Raw genomic sequence first — 17,315 nt, 5'->3', positions numbered from 1 at the left:
AACAATTATACAACCAAACTTATCTTAAAACAGCCCCTATCTGAGGCAAATTCAAGGCTTAGGGCAATGTTATATATATTGGCGCTTTTCTAGGGTCAGCTCGAGGGTATGGTTGACAACTTTCAGGACTGCTGAGCAACAATTGCTGAAATGGCTGGGCTGACCACACGTACTGGTGTCTCACCTATTTTGAATGGCGGAGCATCCGCTATTACACAAAAAAGTCGTCGGCTGCGGGTTCTGCGTTGCCGGCAACCGAACATCAGCGGAAAGTGGAGAAGCCGCGCTCTCCTGCGAAGGAGGAGGGGGGAGCACGTCACGAACATCAAAAGAAGGGCCGCTTCCGTTTTCTGGAAGTAACAAGCGGCCGGCAGCCGCCGCAGTGCTGGCGAACGGCGGGGGCGGAGCGTGAAGCCCGACTCAGGCTCCTCCTTCGCCGGCGGGCAGGCGGGGGGACGATGCGGGTTGCCATGGCAGCCGGCATTTAGCTAACTGACCGATCGTCGCGTTTGCGGTGAACACCCGGGGAGAAAAAAAAGGGGAGGGGGCGTAAAAGATAATTTCATATTAATTATATGTTGGGAACCAGTGGTCTCAGTTGGTTGGCAGAGCAGCAAATGAAAGCGAACCGAGTGAGAAGTTGCGCAGCGAGGTGGTCACGATCGTGACATGAACTGGTGATGTTTTGAAGTATGTATTTTTAAAAGGTCTCCCTGCTGCGTATCCATCCTTGCCGCGGCGATGCGGGTAACTCGTTCTGGAGAGGCAGCGGTTGTGTTCCCGGTGTTTTGCAACCAACGCATTGAGTAAACAGGAGAGCTGCATTCAACAGTAAGAGACGGCTCGCAGCCTGGTTCCCACCCGGTAGTTTTGTTTTGAACGAATTACTTGCAGACAGGTAGCAGCCTTGTACAAGGCGATGGCTCTTTATTATGATGATGACGACGAGAGGGAGTTCTATGAATTCGAGCCGCTGCCTACGCTTTTGGAAGATGAGGTAGGTGGACCCCCTCAACGTTCGGACTCTGGATGTTGCTTCTCGAGTCTGGGTCATCGGCAAGATGCTGGTGCTGCGGCCCCCGTTTCTACCTTGTCTGCAGTTAGTCCTATAATCACCTTGGTAGCTCTTTCAGAGAACAGATTTTAGGCCAGGCGCTGAGGCTGTGCGGCCACTTGTAACCTGTAATGCAACTTTAATTGTTCGCACAAAGTTAGTGAAGCGGTTATTTGGCTATTCGAACATTTTGCCATTGTTTGTATGCGCTTAGTTTATTTAATTTGAGCGGTCTTTACGACCAGAAGCGGAAGCCTTCAATTTTAATTTATTGCATTTATTTTCTAAATAGTAACTCCCTTTCACTTGTAGGCGAACACTTTCTAAACGATAAACAATTCTGCTGCATTGTATCTGATTTATAACTTTTGACTTTAATATAGTAGGGATATATGTATATAAACAATTGATGCAGTCTCTAATAGTTTTGAAAAGAATATTGCAAAACAGTATTGCAAAAATAGTATGTATTGTAAGTATTAATAGCAAAGAAATAGAATTTAGTATGTATGAAAGTTCGGAGAGGAAAAGATTCAAACCGTCAAATTACGTGACAAATAAGGGGAAATGGAAAAGGTGTATATAGTATATTCTAGCCCAAGAAAAAGTCTTTTGTTCTGCCGTGCCTTTCCTGGCCGTGATACAAATCTAAACTGATGTCATTTTCTTGCGCAAGTTCTCTATCCCTCAATTTCCTGCCTGTTCACTTGTGGTCTTCAACATTACTGTTGTATATGATCTTGTCACCTCCACTAGCAGCACCAGGCACCTATTATTCTGTCAAGAAAAAAACTTGCTTAAAATCTAGTTTAAACTTTTTCTCTCACCCACTTCAGACCTATGGTTGTTGGTCTTTATGCATTTCTTACGTGAGGATAAAGGCTCCTAATTACTTACCCAATCGATATAATATACTTCTCCCAGGTCTCCACTCAGCTTCCAGTGTTCCAGAGAAAATAAAACTGTTCAACTTCTTGCTTTTTTGATCCAGACAACGGCCTCTTCTGCACCAGCACAAATCCTTACACATCTTATAGAAATTAATGGATTTTATCACTGTGCAGCCACACAGGAGTGTCCTGGAACATTGGATTGAATTTAAAAATTAGATGGATGCAGCTGAAAATTATGTGGGTCTCAATGTGAAGAACTGTTGATAGGGACAAAAGCAATAGGGTAATGCTATTCAGTAAAATTGGGATAAAATTAATCCATTTTAACAAATTAGTATAATTTTCAAAATGTATACCACATCGATTACTATAATTTTTCCCCACCATAGAACAGCATGTTTAGCACTGTTTTTCCTCAACAAAGAATTGGTTTGCTTCTGAAACCAAGAGGTGAAATGAAGTAATAAGGAATACAATCCAAAACAAATGGCTGCAGCAGCAATAAATGATAGGACACAATATACATGGTCTAGTGTTATCAGTCCTACCTAGGAATTGGAAGGAACAATTGCTGCATTTGAACAATGTAATTTTGGGGCATCATTGATCATTTTGATCATGAGTGAAAATATGCTGCTCAGTTCCACTTTCCCAAGGCTGGGGTTTGGATGTTGTCAATGCCTTTCTAGTTGGGCCTGCTCATGTAGAATATCAGACTTCACCAACATGGATGGGTTTTGGTACTATAAGAAGGAAACTAGCAGATTGTTGGGAGACAATAATCAAAAAATAGGCAGAGGTTTGTTCATTCGATTTGTGCTATGTTGTATGAAATAGGTGATCATGGTCTTTCCACAACATGATTGCTCTTGACAAATTTTTGGACAGAAATGGTTTGACAGAAAGTTTTTGGCCCGAAACGTTGACTGTACCTTTTTCCGGAGATGCTGCCTGGCCTGCTCAGTTCCTCCAGCATTCTGTGTGAGTTGCTCAGATTTCCAGTATCTGCAGATTTTCTCTTGTTTGCCATTGCTGCCTTCTGGGCAGTGTCTTTACAAGACAGGTGACTCCAGCCATTACCAATACTCTTCAGAGATTGTCTACTTGGCATCAGCAAGGCTTGGAATATGCACCCGCTGCTCATATGGGGTCATGTGACCCTGATTGGGGAGGGGTTGGCTAAGCAGTGCTACATCTTGCCCAACGGTTACCTGCAGGCTAGCAGAGGGAAGAGGAACCTTACTCCTCCTTCAGCAGACTGGCATCTCCACCCTGCCACACAAGGAGGAGGTCGGTGATCTAACCTGGCAGGTGGCTGTGGGGCTGTGAAATTGGAACCACCTGATAGTGTAGGGGCAAAATTGGAAGAAGTGGATTACACATGTGAATTGCTGGAATTAACAACTTGAAGATTGCTTTTGGATAGAGGGAGCTATGAGGCCAAAGGATTGCGCGATGGGAATTCAGGGTAGAAGAAATCTCCTGGAGACTGTTAGAGCCTTTTGGGAAGGAAAGTTGGCAGTTTAGTGTGGTGCTGATCCACAAAACAGACTGAAGTAATAGGGTTGTGAGTCTGCCTGAAGACTGGATGAATTGGTAGGAGGGCAAGGGACCAAAATTATAAGTGTGTATTTCAATTACCTTACATGTCTTCTGGTTCAGTGCTGTGCTCTGAAACTTTGTTGTTTTGGGAATTCCCAAAGAGAAATTTCTGCAGGACAGCTTGGTCCAAGTTCTTTTGCTCCAAAAAAAAAGCTTTGCACACAGAAATCATATAATCAAGTGTACCCCCTAATGAATCCCTTATCACATGGATAATTAATTACAAATATGCCTGGTCAAACTCTGAGAGAAATCCATGCTAGGCAATTGAGTTTATGAATAAGAGTTCCATGAATCAAACTGGGAAATAAAACTATCTAAAAGGAAGGCAGGTAATCACGTCGTGATCAGCATTTCTGAAGAACACTGCAGTGAATTATAGAAATTGTAGAAAATAGTGAAAAAGGAATCCTGAAGAATTGAAAGGAACTACATGAAAAGACCCTGTGAAGTCAATACAATAAATTTTATAAGGATATAGAAGTAAATATTTGGGCCAAAGAAATGTTCATGGTGACACAAAATAGACATTAAATCAATATTCTTGCAGTTACTACCCAATTGTTTTAAGAGAATTTGAAGTGACAACAAAATGATCATCAAATATTTGGATCTGTATGTTGTCAGCATATATTTCCTTTCAAAAATTGGTGTCAAAATATATTGGAGCAATATTTCTGGAATTGTGTGATGGTGCATTATCACCAGATAATAAGAAATAGTCTGTAGGAAATGACTATTATCTCCTGTTGATTTGAATCTCAGAATTGTATATGATAACATATATGTACTTTGATATTAAATTTACTTTGAACTTTGCTATTCAATAAGTTATGTCTGATCCATCTGAAGGAAAATATCCTGCAAATTCAGGAAATCTGAAAGAAAACTCAATGTTCGAATTATTTGTCTTCATCTTCTCAGTCTTATCCAAGTGTCATCTGATTCCTTAAGTATGCAAACATCTTTCAGTTGCTGCTTTGTGGAGACGTATAACAGCCAGAGCCATCTAGAGTAGAGTACTCCTATGGTTCAGAGCCTTTGGAGTGAAGAACTATCTCCTCGTGGGCTAATACTTCCTCTAAAACTGAACCCTGGTTCAGAATTCACAATTTCCTTCCAGCGTCTCTCGTGTCACAGCCCAACAGGTTGTGGTTTTAAGGACCACTTTCAAAGTGCCTTTTTTGCCTCTGTCAGTCATCAAGTGAGCACTGTCATAAAAGACATGTTAACTCACCACATCATTGCCAACTGTCAGGCAACCATCTGTTCTTTCATCCTCTAGTGTACCCCCTACTCTCCCCTTAATTCTCCTGTGTCCCACCTACATTTGGAGGCAATTTACAGTAACCAGTTAACTTAGCAAAAAGCACATCTTTGGCAATTGGAGGGAAACTAAATGCTGGCGCAGACTGTATCCAATATTGAGATGAAACTAAAGTCTGGAGCTGCCTAATTGCAATGACACCTTGTTATTATATTTGAGGAATAGTTCTAAAATTTAAAATACTCATTGTTCTTATTAATTAAAAATATGCTATTCTGGGGCTCTATTAATAATAGCAATCAATTGCGGTGGAAGTATGGAAATTAGTAGATATTTTTAGTTTTAAATAACTCTGCATGTAAAACACTAGAGTTCAAACAACGTAGACATCTGTGCTTCAGCACCGTTGCTTGTTGTTCATGGGTTAATCTCTGGGATGTCCAGTATTTTATAAGTGGTCTTAACAAAATAAGTGTGTTGATGTGCAATAAAAGACACTCTTGGTAAGCCAGACATCTAAATCACTGGTTAAACAAAACAAAAAAAGCAGTGAAAAGGTTATTTTAGTTCTACTTTTGGCAGAAATTATGTAGCAGATCAGCTGTCTTTTACATAATGAATCAAAAATTTTAGTTCACGTAGAAATTAGGCAAGTTGTATAATGAGCTTGCAGTGTAGAGAATAGCTATAATTATGTCTTAATGTCAAATACTGAATTGCGTCACTTTCTATGTTTGGTAACGCGGTGCGTTGGCACTAGAACCATGCAGTAGTGTAATTGGCTAAGACTACATTCTATAGCCAGGGTAACCAGTTACCAGTTTTGCAATTCATTATCCAGTCTCAATTTTCATAACAAGGAGTCACAGGTTGGGCATGTGTTCTGCATTGAATTATTTTCTGAGCATTGTGGTTGACTGTTAGCTGAGAATTACTGTACAATGTATTCTTGGGGATAAGTGGAAATACAGCATTCCAATGGGATCACCAAACCTGCAGAATATTAGCACGGGAAATCCTCTCTACCCTTTGCACAAAAATGGTGTTGTGTGATGCACTGAACCTATTTCTCATGATCTGTAACAGCAGCAATCTGTGCAATATCCAATCCGAAGAAGTCTTGTAGCTTTAATTCCATTTGTTCAGTGTTAATATAAAATTGGTATTAAATTAGATGGTGCTTTCTTTGACAGAATTTTCTAGGGTTAGTGAAAGTATACTGCACTTTTGGTTATTTTCTTAAGGCTGACTTTAAATAAAGAAGTCCTGACCTTCTGCAGCATTGCTTCCTGCCATCAGCTGGTTATTAAACACAACTCTGGGAAACTGTTTATGAAATGTAAAAAATGTAGCTGTGGCTTGACAACAGTGACTTTGAGGCTACTTTTGTTGGGAAACTGCAAAATTGCACATTTATAATCCTGAAGTAGAATGTTAATGCTAAACCCTAAATGAATCTCTCAAGTCATCTTCCACATAATTGGGTATGAAAAAGTTAGCGGCTGTCAAATTATTTCCTTCTTTGAGTTGTAGTGAATCTACTTTGCTTTCTGGGAAACATTGCTGGGAAATTGCAATGAGGAACAAAAATGGGTGGGCATCATCCAGTATTATAAGACCATAAAATACTGTATCTGAGCAGAAGTAGGCTATTCGACTCATTGAATCTGCTCCACCATTCAGTTATGGGCTGATCCAATTCTTCCAGTCATCTCCACTCCCTTGCCTTCTTCCCATACCCTTTGATGCCCTGGTTAATCAAATAACCTATCTCTGCCTTAAATGTACACAATGACTTGGCCTCCACAGGTGCTCGTGGCAACAAATTCCACAGATTTACCACCCTCTGACTAAAGTAATTCCTCTGCATTCCAGTTATAAAAGGACATCCTTCAATCCTGAAGTTCTGCCCTCTCGTCCTAGACTCCCCTACCATGGGAAATAGCTTTGCCATATCTAATCTGTTCAGGCCTTTTAACATTCGGAATGCTTCTATGAGATCCCCCCTCTTTCTCCTGAACTCCAGTCCAAGAGCTACCAGACGTTCCTCATATTGTAACCCTTTCATTCCTGGAATCATACTCCTGAATCTTCTCTCCAATGTCAGTATATCCTTTTTAAGATCAGGAGCCCAAAACTGCACACAATACTTCAAGTGTGGTCTCACAAGTGCCTTATAGAGCTTCAACATCACATCCCTGCTCTTATATTCTATATCTCTAGAAATGAATGCTGACATTGCATTTGCCTTCTTCACCACTGACTCAACCTGGAGGTTAACCTTTAGGGTATCCTGCACAAGGACTCCCAAGTCCCTTTGCATCTCTGCATTTTGAATTCTCTCCCCATCATAATAATAGTTTGCCATCTGCCCTTTTATTTCTTCCACCAAAGTGCATGTCCATACACTTCCCACTGTAGTATTGAGCACTATGGTAGCCATCTCAATGCTAGCTTCAGTGGTAGGTGGTATATTGAGAGGCTCCTTAGACCTTCATGATTACTTTAATCATTTTGTTTAAAGTGAGAAGTGTAAGGCGATTAATATTTGATAGAATTAGTGTACATATTGATAAAACATTTCAATTAAGCATGTACAATTATACTGCATTAAAATGATGGAAATCGGAAACAAAAACAACATGCTGCAAGCATTTTGGCATATCAGACAACATCTGAGAAACAGGCACTGTTTCAGGTTGAAGATTGTTGGAAAGAAGGGCAAAAACTGTTGTAAATTGCAGAGAAGGTTGGATTGACAGGATAATCAGATTATTTTTAGTTTAGCTAGGGTTGCTGTGGGGATGAGTTGTTAATGAATAGTTCAAGAGTGACAAAGTAATCTGTTGTGTTGCAGATAGCAGTTGAGCGTGTGCTAATAAAATGTTGAGCAAGTAACATGAGGAATCAGATCAAAAATTCCTACTTGTAGCATAAAGAAAGAAAGCAAGTTATTGGAAGTTGGATAATTAGATGCTGAGATGGGAAATGAGTTGTTGTTCTTCAAACTTTCTTCAGGCTTCATTATAACCTAGCAAGAAACCTCAAGTAGCTGGGACACAGAACTGAAGTAGCAGGTAACAGGACTACCCCTGCTGACTAAAAACAAAACAGTAACCTAAATAACATTTGGTATCTTCGATGCAGAGAAGACCACACTGTAAACACCAGATGTGATCTGTAAGACGGGCAGAAATGCAGTTGAATTGCTGCTTCATTTTGAAATACAGTTTGGGTCTCTAAGTGGTTGAAAGAAGTGGGAAAGTGTTAAAGGAGGGGCTATGGTTTATTGGCTAATGGAGGCTAGAGAGCAGACTTGGAAGTCTCAACGTGAATAATCTCTTACAAATGCTGAAGGAGAAAGAAAGCTGCATTGGCTTGGAACTGGTAGAAATTGCAAAGGACAGTTTGTTGAATGTAGAGGTTGGCGGAGCAAATGGTGAGGACCAGGGGAACTCTTCACTGGTTTTGTCCAGGGGTAGAGAGGCTGAGAGTAGAGCTATAGGAAACAGGTGAGAAGCCCCGTTTCAGGAAGAAGGAAGAGATTACAGAGACAGTTTTGTAAAAAAAGTCTCATTGCTTGAGCAGATATGACAGAGACTGAGAAACTGGGAGAATAAGATGGCACACTTACAGGAGGCAGGGTAGGGGCTATTATAGTCAACACAACTATGGGTGTCAATAGGCTCTCAATGGGTATTTTTTGACAATGCTATCTTCTGAGCTGGAAATAGAGAGATCAAAAATGAAAAGTGCATAAGATGAATCTGTGAAGGTGAGACATAAGTGGATACTGGCAGGAAAAGATAATGAATATTTGAGTTCTGCATGAGTCTAGCAAGCAGCACCAATGCAGCTGTTGGTGTGATGAGAGATCCTGAGCTGAACTGAAGCAAATCTGTCTTTTTGTGGGTAGGTGAAATGGGAATATCATAGGCCCAAAAGAAGTTCACATAGCTGTATCTTTTGAGCTGCTTAATGTCCATGGAACTGAAGGAAAAGTTGCTCAATGTAAGGATGAGTACACCCAAATTGGTGGATTTATTGGTGGAGGGGAACTGGGTGTGTTGCTGCTGAAGGGACATCATACAATTACTTGTGAGAGTCTGAGTTATAGAAGAATTGCATAGCTGTAATAAAGATCAAGTGTCTGGGACTGGACAATTGGAACCTGTCAAAGTGGTGGAGGGGCAACGGAAGGGTAATGGATGTAAATAGGAGTGGACTACAACAGGGCAAAGGATGAAATTAAGAAAGGAATAAATAAATGTAATGGGTCTTGAGTAGGCTGAAACAATGGAAGCTCAGACAGTCTTGTTGTGTGGATTGTGGGTAAAAGCAGGCAAGAGTGAAAAAGCAGTCTCCTTGGGCTTGGAGCATTACAAGGCGAGAAACTGTATAGAGAAGATCTCCCAAGGAAACAAAGTCTGCCATTGATGACCTGATATTTAGTGATGGGGCAGAGGGATGCAGGAGGTTATTTGGCCTTTAAGCAAGAGGCTAGTTCAACAGATTTAGATTTGGGGTGGGGGGAAGCAGGGAAACGGAAAAAAGGTTGTTTGATTCATTATAATTGTTAAATAGGGAAATGTGTGAATCGGTGAATACCATCCCTTTAAACTTCTATGGCCAGGCCACATTCTTTATTGTCCGAGAGTAATTACAATTTTTTTTTTAAACTTTCCTTTGAAAAAGAATGGTGTAGTTCTGGCAGATGGGAGGCATTTGAAGTCATGAAACATGTGCCTCATGAGTGTTAAACAGGTTTAGCAGAACAGCTGGTATTTATTGTCAATCGTTCCTCTATGTTCATATTTTATTCCACGTCCTGCTCCCCCATCTCAGATTTTATATTACATCAATTAGCAAGCTCAAGTTGGCTTGTGTACTGAAGAATGTATTGTAATCACGGGTACACTATTGAAACAACTGTAATAAGCAACTGAGAAACAATAGAATTTATGCTGTATTTCATTTCAAGCTTTATAACCTGTTTGCCTGAAAATTCATTTGCAGAGCAGTATTATGCAGTAGAGAATGCGAATTTCCCAGAGCTAAAATGAAATAAATACCAGTCATAAGGCATTTGGTACACTGGTATACTTTGCATCTCCGATGAAAGAATCTTCTTATACAGATTTTATTTCACTGTGACTTCCACAAATAAGGTCACCCCTTAAGAAAATAACATCCAGCACATTAAGAAACTTGATTGGCAAGTTCTTTATGCACTGAAGAACTTACCTGCCATTATGCATCACAATCAGAATATTTCCATGTATATTAACAAAATACAGAATCACTATTTTGACTAGGATAGCTGCTTTAGCTTTCTCCTTGGGTATATGCATGTATTTCTTGGGTAGATATTATGCAAAGTTAATGAAACAAAGTTAAAGGAACCATTGGGAGAACAATGATATGAAAGATTGTTTCGTTATTACAAATGCCGAACTGTTACAGTAGCAAATTCCATTCTCATACTGTCATGTGTGAAGATTCCAGTGAAGGATCCTCAGAATGATACTGAGAAATCCTGCATTCTGGAGAGGGTTGTATTCTGACAGAGATATAAAGTAATTTTCCTTAGTGCGGTACTATTTTCCCCATTGAATTCCATGGAGATGTGTTGCTACAGGATGTTTTTTCTCTCTCTCTCTCAATAGTACAACAGCTGCTGGTTCATGACAGGGGGGCACTTAAGAGACTGACTTCATTGGTTTGGTAAACAATTCTCCTAATAAATGACCAGCAGCTGCATTTGGAGACACCGGCGACTACGGAAAATGTGATCAGGAGGAAAAAAAAAAATCACTAAGGACAGGACAGTGATGGGTAAGGATGCTGAGGTGATGGGATTAAGGTAGATGGAGCCAGGTTCTGGGAGGGGACAATAGCAATAGGTGGCATGCTCCTGTCTTCACTTATCACCTTCAAGCCTTACATTTGTTTGGAGACGTAATGAGAGAGAGCGAGAGAGAGAGAGAGAGAGAGAGAGAGAGAGAGATCTAGGCATACATCAAGAAATGCAGGTTTAAAAAAATAGAAAATCTGTTGTTATTTCTGTATTTTGTAATTGTCTATCTTTGTACCCTCTGCCCTCCCTAAAAACACTGCATGTATCTTGGATTTTTGGAAGAGTAATTTGAATTTTCATAATCTACAGCTATTTGGATAATATAAATTCGAGCTCACAGAATTTATCTGGGGGCGACAAAGTAAATTTAACTATTTTCTTCAACATGTGCAGGTGGTGCAATTTTGAGTTACAGAAAATCATGATTATATGGGCCACTTTCTGGTAACGCAACCCCCACCAATATTGCTGGGGTCACGAGTAGGGGCTTGTATTTCCAGCTGAGTACACTGTACATCAGGCCTAAGCTTCTTTCCAAGAGGAAACTGATGCATGCTCAATACATCAGAAAGTAATTTTCAGGACTTATAAAATCAAAACATGACAGGAAATGTTGAAACAAAAATGGAAATTTCTGGAAAAATGCTACCGGTTGGTTGCCATCTGTGTTGCAGATAGCTTGGTTTTGATGAAGTGTCACTGACCTGAAATATCAGCACTGTTACTTGATTCTGCTTGAGCTGAAAATATTTTCACCATGAGCAACTTTTGCCTTCAGAATTTTATTTGAGGCATTTACCAATATTTTGAAGTACATGTTTTGTTGTGGATCATAAAATATGCTGCATGATCTGACATTCAAAATTGACTTCATGTCCTCATCCAGTCGGTAGCTCTGCATGTGAAGTGAAGAAGGCAGCAATCCAGTAATACAGGAAGCAAGACCACAACTAGCAAGTTGAATGTGGATGACATCTTCAGAAACCAGCATGCATGGATAACGTTTGATAACATTTCCCTTTAAATCAAGGTGCACTGGTGGCGGGGTACAGGTACATCCCTACCGAGGGAGGTGTAAGGCACTCCTTCCCTCTGCTAATCTACAGGTCACCCTTGGGCACAGTGTAGCACCAGCTTAGCACTCTCCCCCCCCCCCCCACCCCTCCTGATCATGGGAACAGGCGGTGAATGGTTGTGTGTGCAATTGGTGCATATCAGAGGTCCTGTTTGTGCAACCACTGACAACAGGCAGACAATCTCTGATCATTGATAATGGATGGGGTCACCGACCTTCTAAAGTCACTGCCCAGAAGAAGACAGTGGCAAGTCAACTTCCATAGAAAAATTTGCCAAGAACTCTCATGCTCAAAGACCACGATTGGCCAAACTCTTCAACACGGCACATAATGATGATAATAATGACTTGCTATTAATTATAAAAATTTCAAAAAGTCGAATTGGAATATAAGAGTATGATCAAAAGTGGCAAACTATTTAGGAAACTCCTGGAGGATGATACATGTTCTGTTAGCTTTCCTCAGGAAGGAGCCAGATTTGCATTCCCTTTTGTTATGTGGGTACTGATTTGGCTGATGAAACCAATGTGGGAACTACAAAGTCTTCCGAAAATGCCACAGGAGACATAGATAAAACGTAAATATTATAAATGACCAGGAGTAGTTAAATACAATGGTATGTTCAAGAGACCTCTTTCTGGAGATCTGAAAATGTAATTTGTAATCGATTGACTTGCTTCACGTTTATAACTTTAATAGGCTGTCCAGGCATCATGCCTGCTCTATTTGTAATTCTTCAGTGCCCCCTTCAATTACATTTTTGAAATATGAACTTTTCCAAAAATGCCTTGTGTTATGGAAACAGAAAGATAGAAGGAAACATAGGCACTTAGTTGTCACAAAGTTGATTGCAAATGTACGAGTATAATTAATAGTCTGGCAAACCAAGTGATCTACCTTTGACTCCCTTCATGACTTGCAATGTTTAATGAAAAGAGAGTGGGTTCTCACAAACAATATTGGAACTCTTATAGGCATTTCTAACCTGTTCACGTTAAATGTTAAGCATCAGCTTTAAAAAAAACATGAAAAAGTAAGAATGCAAGTGATTTTGAAATAAATGGATTAATGCACTCAAGAGAACTGCGTAGAATCAATTAATTAAGGAAGCAAGGGTGTAGATTGCGTTTTAGGAAATCAGGGTAGCAAGAAAGCATTAATCAGGAACACACTTAAATGAAACATTGGCCCCATTTTCAATGACAGAGATGTGCACATTCATTTCTATGATTTGCATCACTCTATTATAGTTCTGCATTATTCGCAGGGCTACGCAACCCACCAGTGCTTACTTAGTCGATATAGATTTTTAGGTTGGATTCAATCTGAACATCCACTAAGTAATTCTGTTGCTGAATGTGTGCCCAGTTTTGTACTCCACAGTAACATGCATGAGCACAGGATTTCCTGTAGTTGAGAACGTTCACCATTATGAAAACTGTTTCTGTTTCAGGAAAGGCACAGTAGCTCAGCAATTTGTCATGGACAACTGCATGTTTTGTGCATGGAGTTCCACTGCAAAGTACAAGTGGACTCCACTATTCTGGTAGAAGGACAGACCTTGCATACCCTGTGTGCACAGAACTGTCTTCCACTCTCTCTGTCACTGGGTCAACTTGACATATTGTTGGTTGTAAGCCATGAACAATTCAAGGTATTGTGTAGAGAAGTTTGAGTTGTTAATCAGGAGGGTTCAAGATTACTTGGGTCCTTGAGAATTAAAACAGGACATGGGGAATGGAAATAAGTCTGGGAAGAGTGATTGAGGTCATGGTTGACTGGTTGGAAGAGTTGGTTGGCAGTCATGAAATAAAGTGGTAGCTAGAGTGACATTTAGTTATTGAGATGTTTCAGGGATGTGCTTGAGCCAGGGAATATAGGTTAGCATCCCAAAGGATAAGTGTCAACAAAGTAGAAATTGTATTTGATATATTCGGTAATAGGCAGCATGTACTGTGTGAACAGCAGCTTGTTGACATACAGTACAGTGCTTATTATCAGCAAAATATTAATTGACTCATAATTAATTGGGACTCGTGCTCAGTTAAGTGTCCCCTTAAGCATGAGTCTTTTGAGAGCCATTCATCTCTGCTTAGAATGGTGCACTTAAAAGACTTGGCAGTATCTGTGCATTGCAGTTGCCTCTGCTTTCCATTCTGTCAGTCTTGCATCCAGCACCTATTAGTAGGTGGCATAGATTGACCCATACAGCCTTAATCACGTTCAAGCCAAATAAATAATGATTACCCCCCCCCCTCCATCCCCGTCACCAGAATTACTGACCAACTGCCCTACCTGGATCCCCTGTAAACTTACCTTTGGAATCAGGGACTGCTATATTTAGCTGCGGCTCTTTTGATTTCCTAACACAAAGAGCAGCTATACTGAGCAAAAGTAATGTTATTACTGTGCTAAGGAAAGAGAATTATAACAAGTTTTGAAATATTGTTTGAGAATAAATGACATTACATTATCATCAGTCATAAGTTTTGTAACTATTGTTTGATCTATTCTTTATTGTTCAGCAAAAGTAATGAAAGTACATTAGTTTCTATTTTCATTACCTCCTCTGCAAGTGTATACGAGTGTCAGAAGCATACTGGAAATTGTTTTTTTTTTAAATGGACACAGCAGAACAAGAGTCAAGTTAAGTTCCCAGCTCATGTTCTCTTGGAAAGGCATAAAATTTGGGAATAGTTCAACTCCTAGGACAGCTGTCAGAGGAATGCTATTTACTAGGTGTGCATCGTCTACCACATTGCAGCTAGATTCCCTTCAAAGATTGTTGGCTTGCCCAGTGGCAGTAAAGCTTAAAGTGTTGTTTTGACCCCAGATATGCCAATCAGGTTTATCATCACGGTCATATGTCGTGGAATTTGTTGTTTTGTGACAGCAGTTCAGTGCAAAGCATAAAAATGACCATGAGTTAGAAACATAAAGAATGCAAAAGAAGAATATGTGTTCATGTGGTCAGATGAGATTGAGATGCTTTCAAATATATCACAACTATCAGGCTTTTTAGTCTTGTGTGAAGAAAATTTGGTGATAAGTCGAATGGAACCTATCCTTCCTTTATCAAACTAAGTTAGAATCAGGACCAAAGACATAAGTAGATCTGGCATCATTTTTGCAGGAAGAAGCAGAATTATTATTTGTTAGATCTGTAGTCATTATAGCCCAACTTAAACAATAGGATTACTGAAAATTGGTGTAAGCGACAATTGATATTAAAGATGCCAAGATAAAAAGGTATATAGATTTTGGATGTTCTTTTTAATGAATTTACTGTTAAATGTACTGTAACTGCAAATGCACTATGGCATTAATTATCTAAAGGAGGTTTTGAGTCATATCACTGATGTTGCAGAAATAAACAACTAGATTAGGTGCACAGCTTGCAGTACTGTGGGTGTCATTTATTGATCACAAAGGCATTGCCATTTGGCATAAATCTGTTGGAATTCTTTGAGGAAATAACAGGGAGGATAGATGGTGTTTCCTTGGATTTTCAGAAGGACTTTGACAAGGTGTCACACATGAGGCTAGTTAACAAGATAAAAGACCATGGTATTACAGGAAAGATACCAGCTTAGCTGGGGTGACTGGTAGGAGGCAAAGAGAACCACTAGTCACTCGCAGACAACTAGAAAAGTCCCCCTTCATTCAAGGTGTTGGGACCGCACCATTTCATGTTATATGTCAATGATTTAGATGACAGAGTTAATGGCTTTGTGGCCAATTTTGCAGATGATACTAAGATAGGAGGAGGAGCAGGGAGTATGCAGAAGGAATTAGACAGGTTAGGAGTATGGGCAAAAAAGTGGCAGATGGAATGTAATGTAGGGAAGTGTATGGTCATGCACTTTGGCAGAAGGGATAAAGGCCTAGTCTATATTCTAAACGTGAAGTAATTTTAAAAATCAGATGTGCAAAGGGACTTAGGAGTCCTCATGCAGGATTCCCTAAAAGTTAACTTGCAGGTTGAGTTGGTGGTAAGGAACGCAAATGCAATATTAGCACTTAGCCTGCAGGTTGAGTCGATGGTGAAGAAAGCGAATGCAATGTCAGCATTCATTTCTAGACGAATAGAGTATAGGAGCAGGGATGTGATGTTGAGGCTCTATAAGGCACTGGTAAGATCTCACTTGGAGTGCTGTGTGCAGTTTTGGGCTCCTTATTTAAGAAAGGATGTACTGACGTTGGAGAGGGTTCAGAGAAGATTCACAAGAATGATTCCGGGAATGAGAGAGTTAACATACGAGGAAAGTTTGACTGCTCTTGGACTGTACTCCCTGGCGTCTAGAAGAATGAGGGGTGACCTCTTAGAAACGTTTTGAATGTTGAAAGGTATGTACAGAGTGGATGTGGCAAAGTTGTTTCCCATGGTGGGTGAGTCTAGTATGAGAGGGCGTGACTTAAAGTTTGAAGGGCTCCCATTCAAAACAGAGATGCAAAGAAATTCTTTTAGCTGGAGGGTGATGAATCTGTGGAATTTGTTGCCATGAGCAGCAGTGGAGGCCAAGTCATTGGGTGTATTTAAGGCAGAGATTGATAGGTATCTGAGTAGCCAGGGCATCAAGGGTTATAGTGAGAAGGAGGGGGAGTGGGACTAAATGGAAGGATGGATCAGCTCATGATAAAATGGCGGAGCCGACACAAAAAGCCGAATGGCCAACTTCTGCTCCTTTGTTTTATGGTCTTATTGATTTTGAGAGGACCAGAATATAAAGGCATGGATATAAGCTTTATAAGGTATTAGTCAGAGTGCACTTGGAATACTATGAGCAGTTTTGTGCCCCTTATTTAAGAGAGGATGTGCTGGCATTGGTGAGGATCCAAAGGAGGCTCATGAGAATGATTCCAAAAATGAAAGGGTTAATGTATGAGGAGCATGTGATTGGTTTCGGCCTGTGCTTGTTGGAGCTCAGAAGAACGAGGGAGGAACTCATTGAAATCTTTTGAATATTGAAAGGCCTGAATGGAGTAAATGTGGAGAGGATGGTTCCTATAGTGAGGGAGTCTAGAATACGAGGGCACAGCCTCAGAATTGAGGGACATCCAGAGATGAGGAATTTTGTTAGCCAGATAGTAGTGAATCTGTAGAATTCATTGCCACAGATGACTGTGGAGGCCAAGTCATTGGATTTATTTAAAGCACAGGTTGATGGGTTCGTGATTAAGGTGAGCATCAATGGTTATGGGCAGGGGAATGAGGCTGAGAGGGATAATAGATGAGATGGAATGGTGGAGCCAACTCAATGGGCTGAATGGCCCAAATCTGCTCCTATATTAGTTAGTTAATTAATCCTGTTACCCCACAGTGGTGTTAGCTGTCAACAGAAGCTTTCCATAGTCCTCTGTCCAAGACCAGTCTGTAGTAGTCCTGGATTACAGAAGGTTGATCAGCCAAGTGGGTTCCACGAACTAGTGGCTTTCACCACATGACTTTAAACGCCTTTTATGTGAAGATCCTTCCTCTCCCAGGGATGAGGTATTTGGAACTTCTGCTGATGTTTCTGTAGTACCAGATTTTTATGGACGCAAACACGAGGGAATCTGCAAATGT

At 40.3% G+C, this 17,315-nt stretch overlaps 1 protein-coding gene across 4 annotated transcripts in view; it reads left to right on the top strand.

The window, feature by feature from the left end:
* The first annotated feature begins 515 nt into the window (after window positions 1–515).
* Window positions 516–17,315, top strand: part of LOC132379566 (kinase non-catalytic C-lobe domain-containing protein 1) — a 154,117-nt gene continuing 137,317 nt past the window's right edge. The window contains exon 1 of one of the 4 annotated variants that reach the window (XM_059947627.1): window positions 516–690. Coding sequence is in view for 2 of the 4 variants with exons in the window: in XM_059947624.1 (XP_059803607.1) it covers window positions 920–997 (78 nt within the window). In the remaining 2 variants the exon portion in view is untranslated. Of the gene's footprint in view, window positions 998–17,315 lie in introns of all 4 variants that reach the window. The other 3 variants (XM_059947624.1, XM_059947626.1, XM_059947625.1) reach the window with 3 other exon arrangements.

This window comes from Hypanus sabinus, chromosome 22, assembly GCF_030144855.1.
Source record: "Hypanus sabinus isolate sHypSab1 chromosome 22, sHypSab1.hap1, whole genome shotgun sequence".
Lineage (NCBI taxonomy): Eukaryota > Metazoa > Chordata > Chondrichthyes > Myliobatiformes > Dasyatidae > Hypanus > Hypanus sabinus.
Note: the sequence above shows the minus strand (reverse complement) of the source record. Positions and strands in the feature narration are given on the sequence as shown.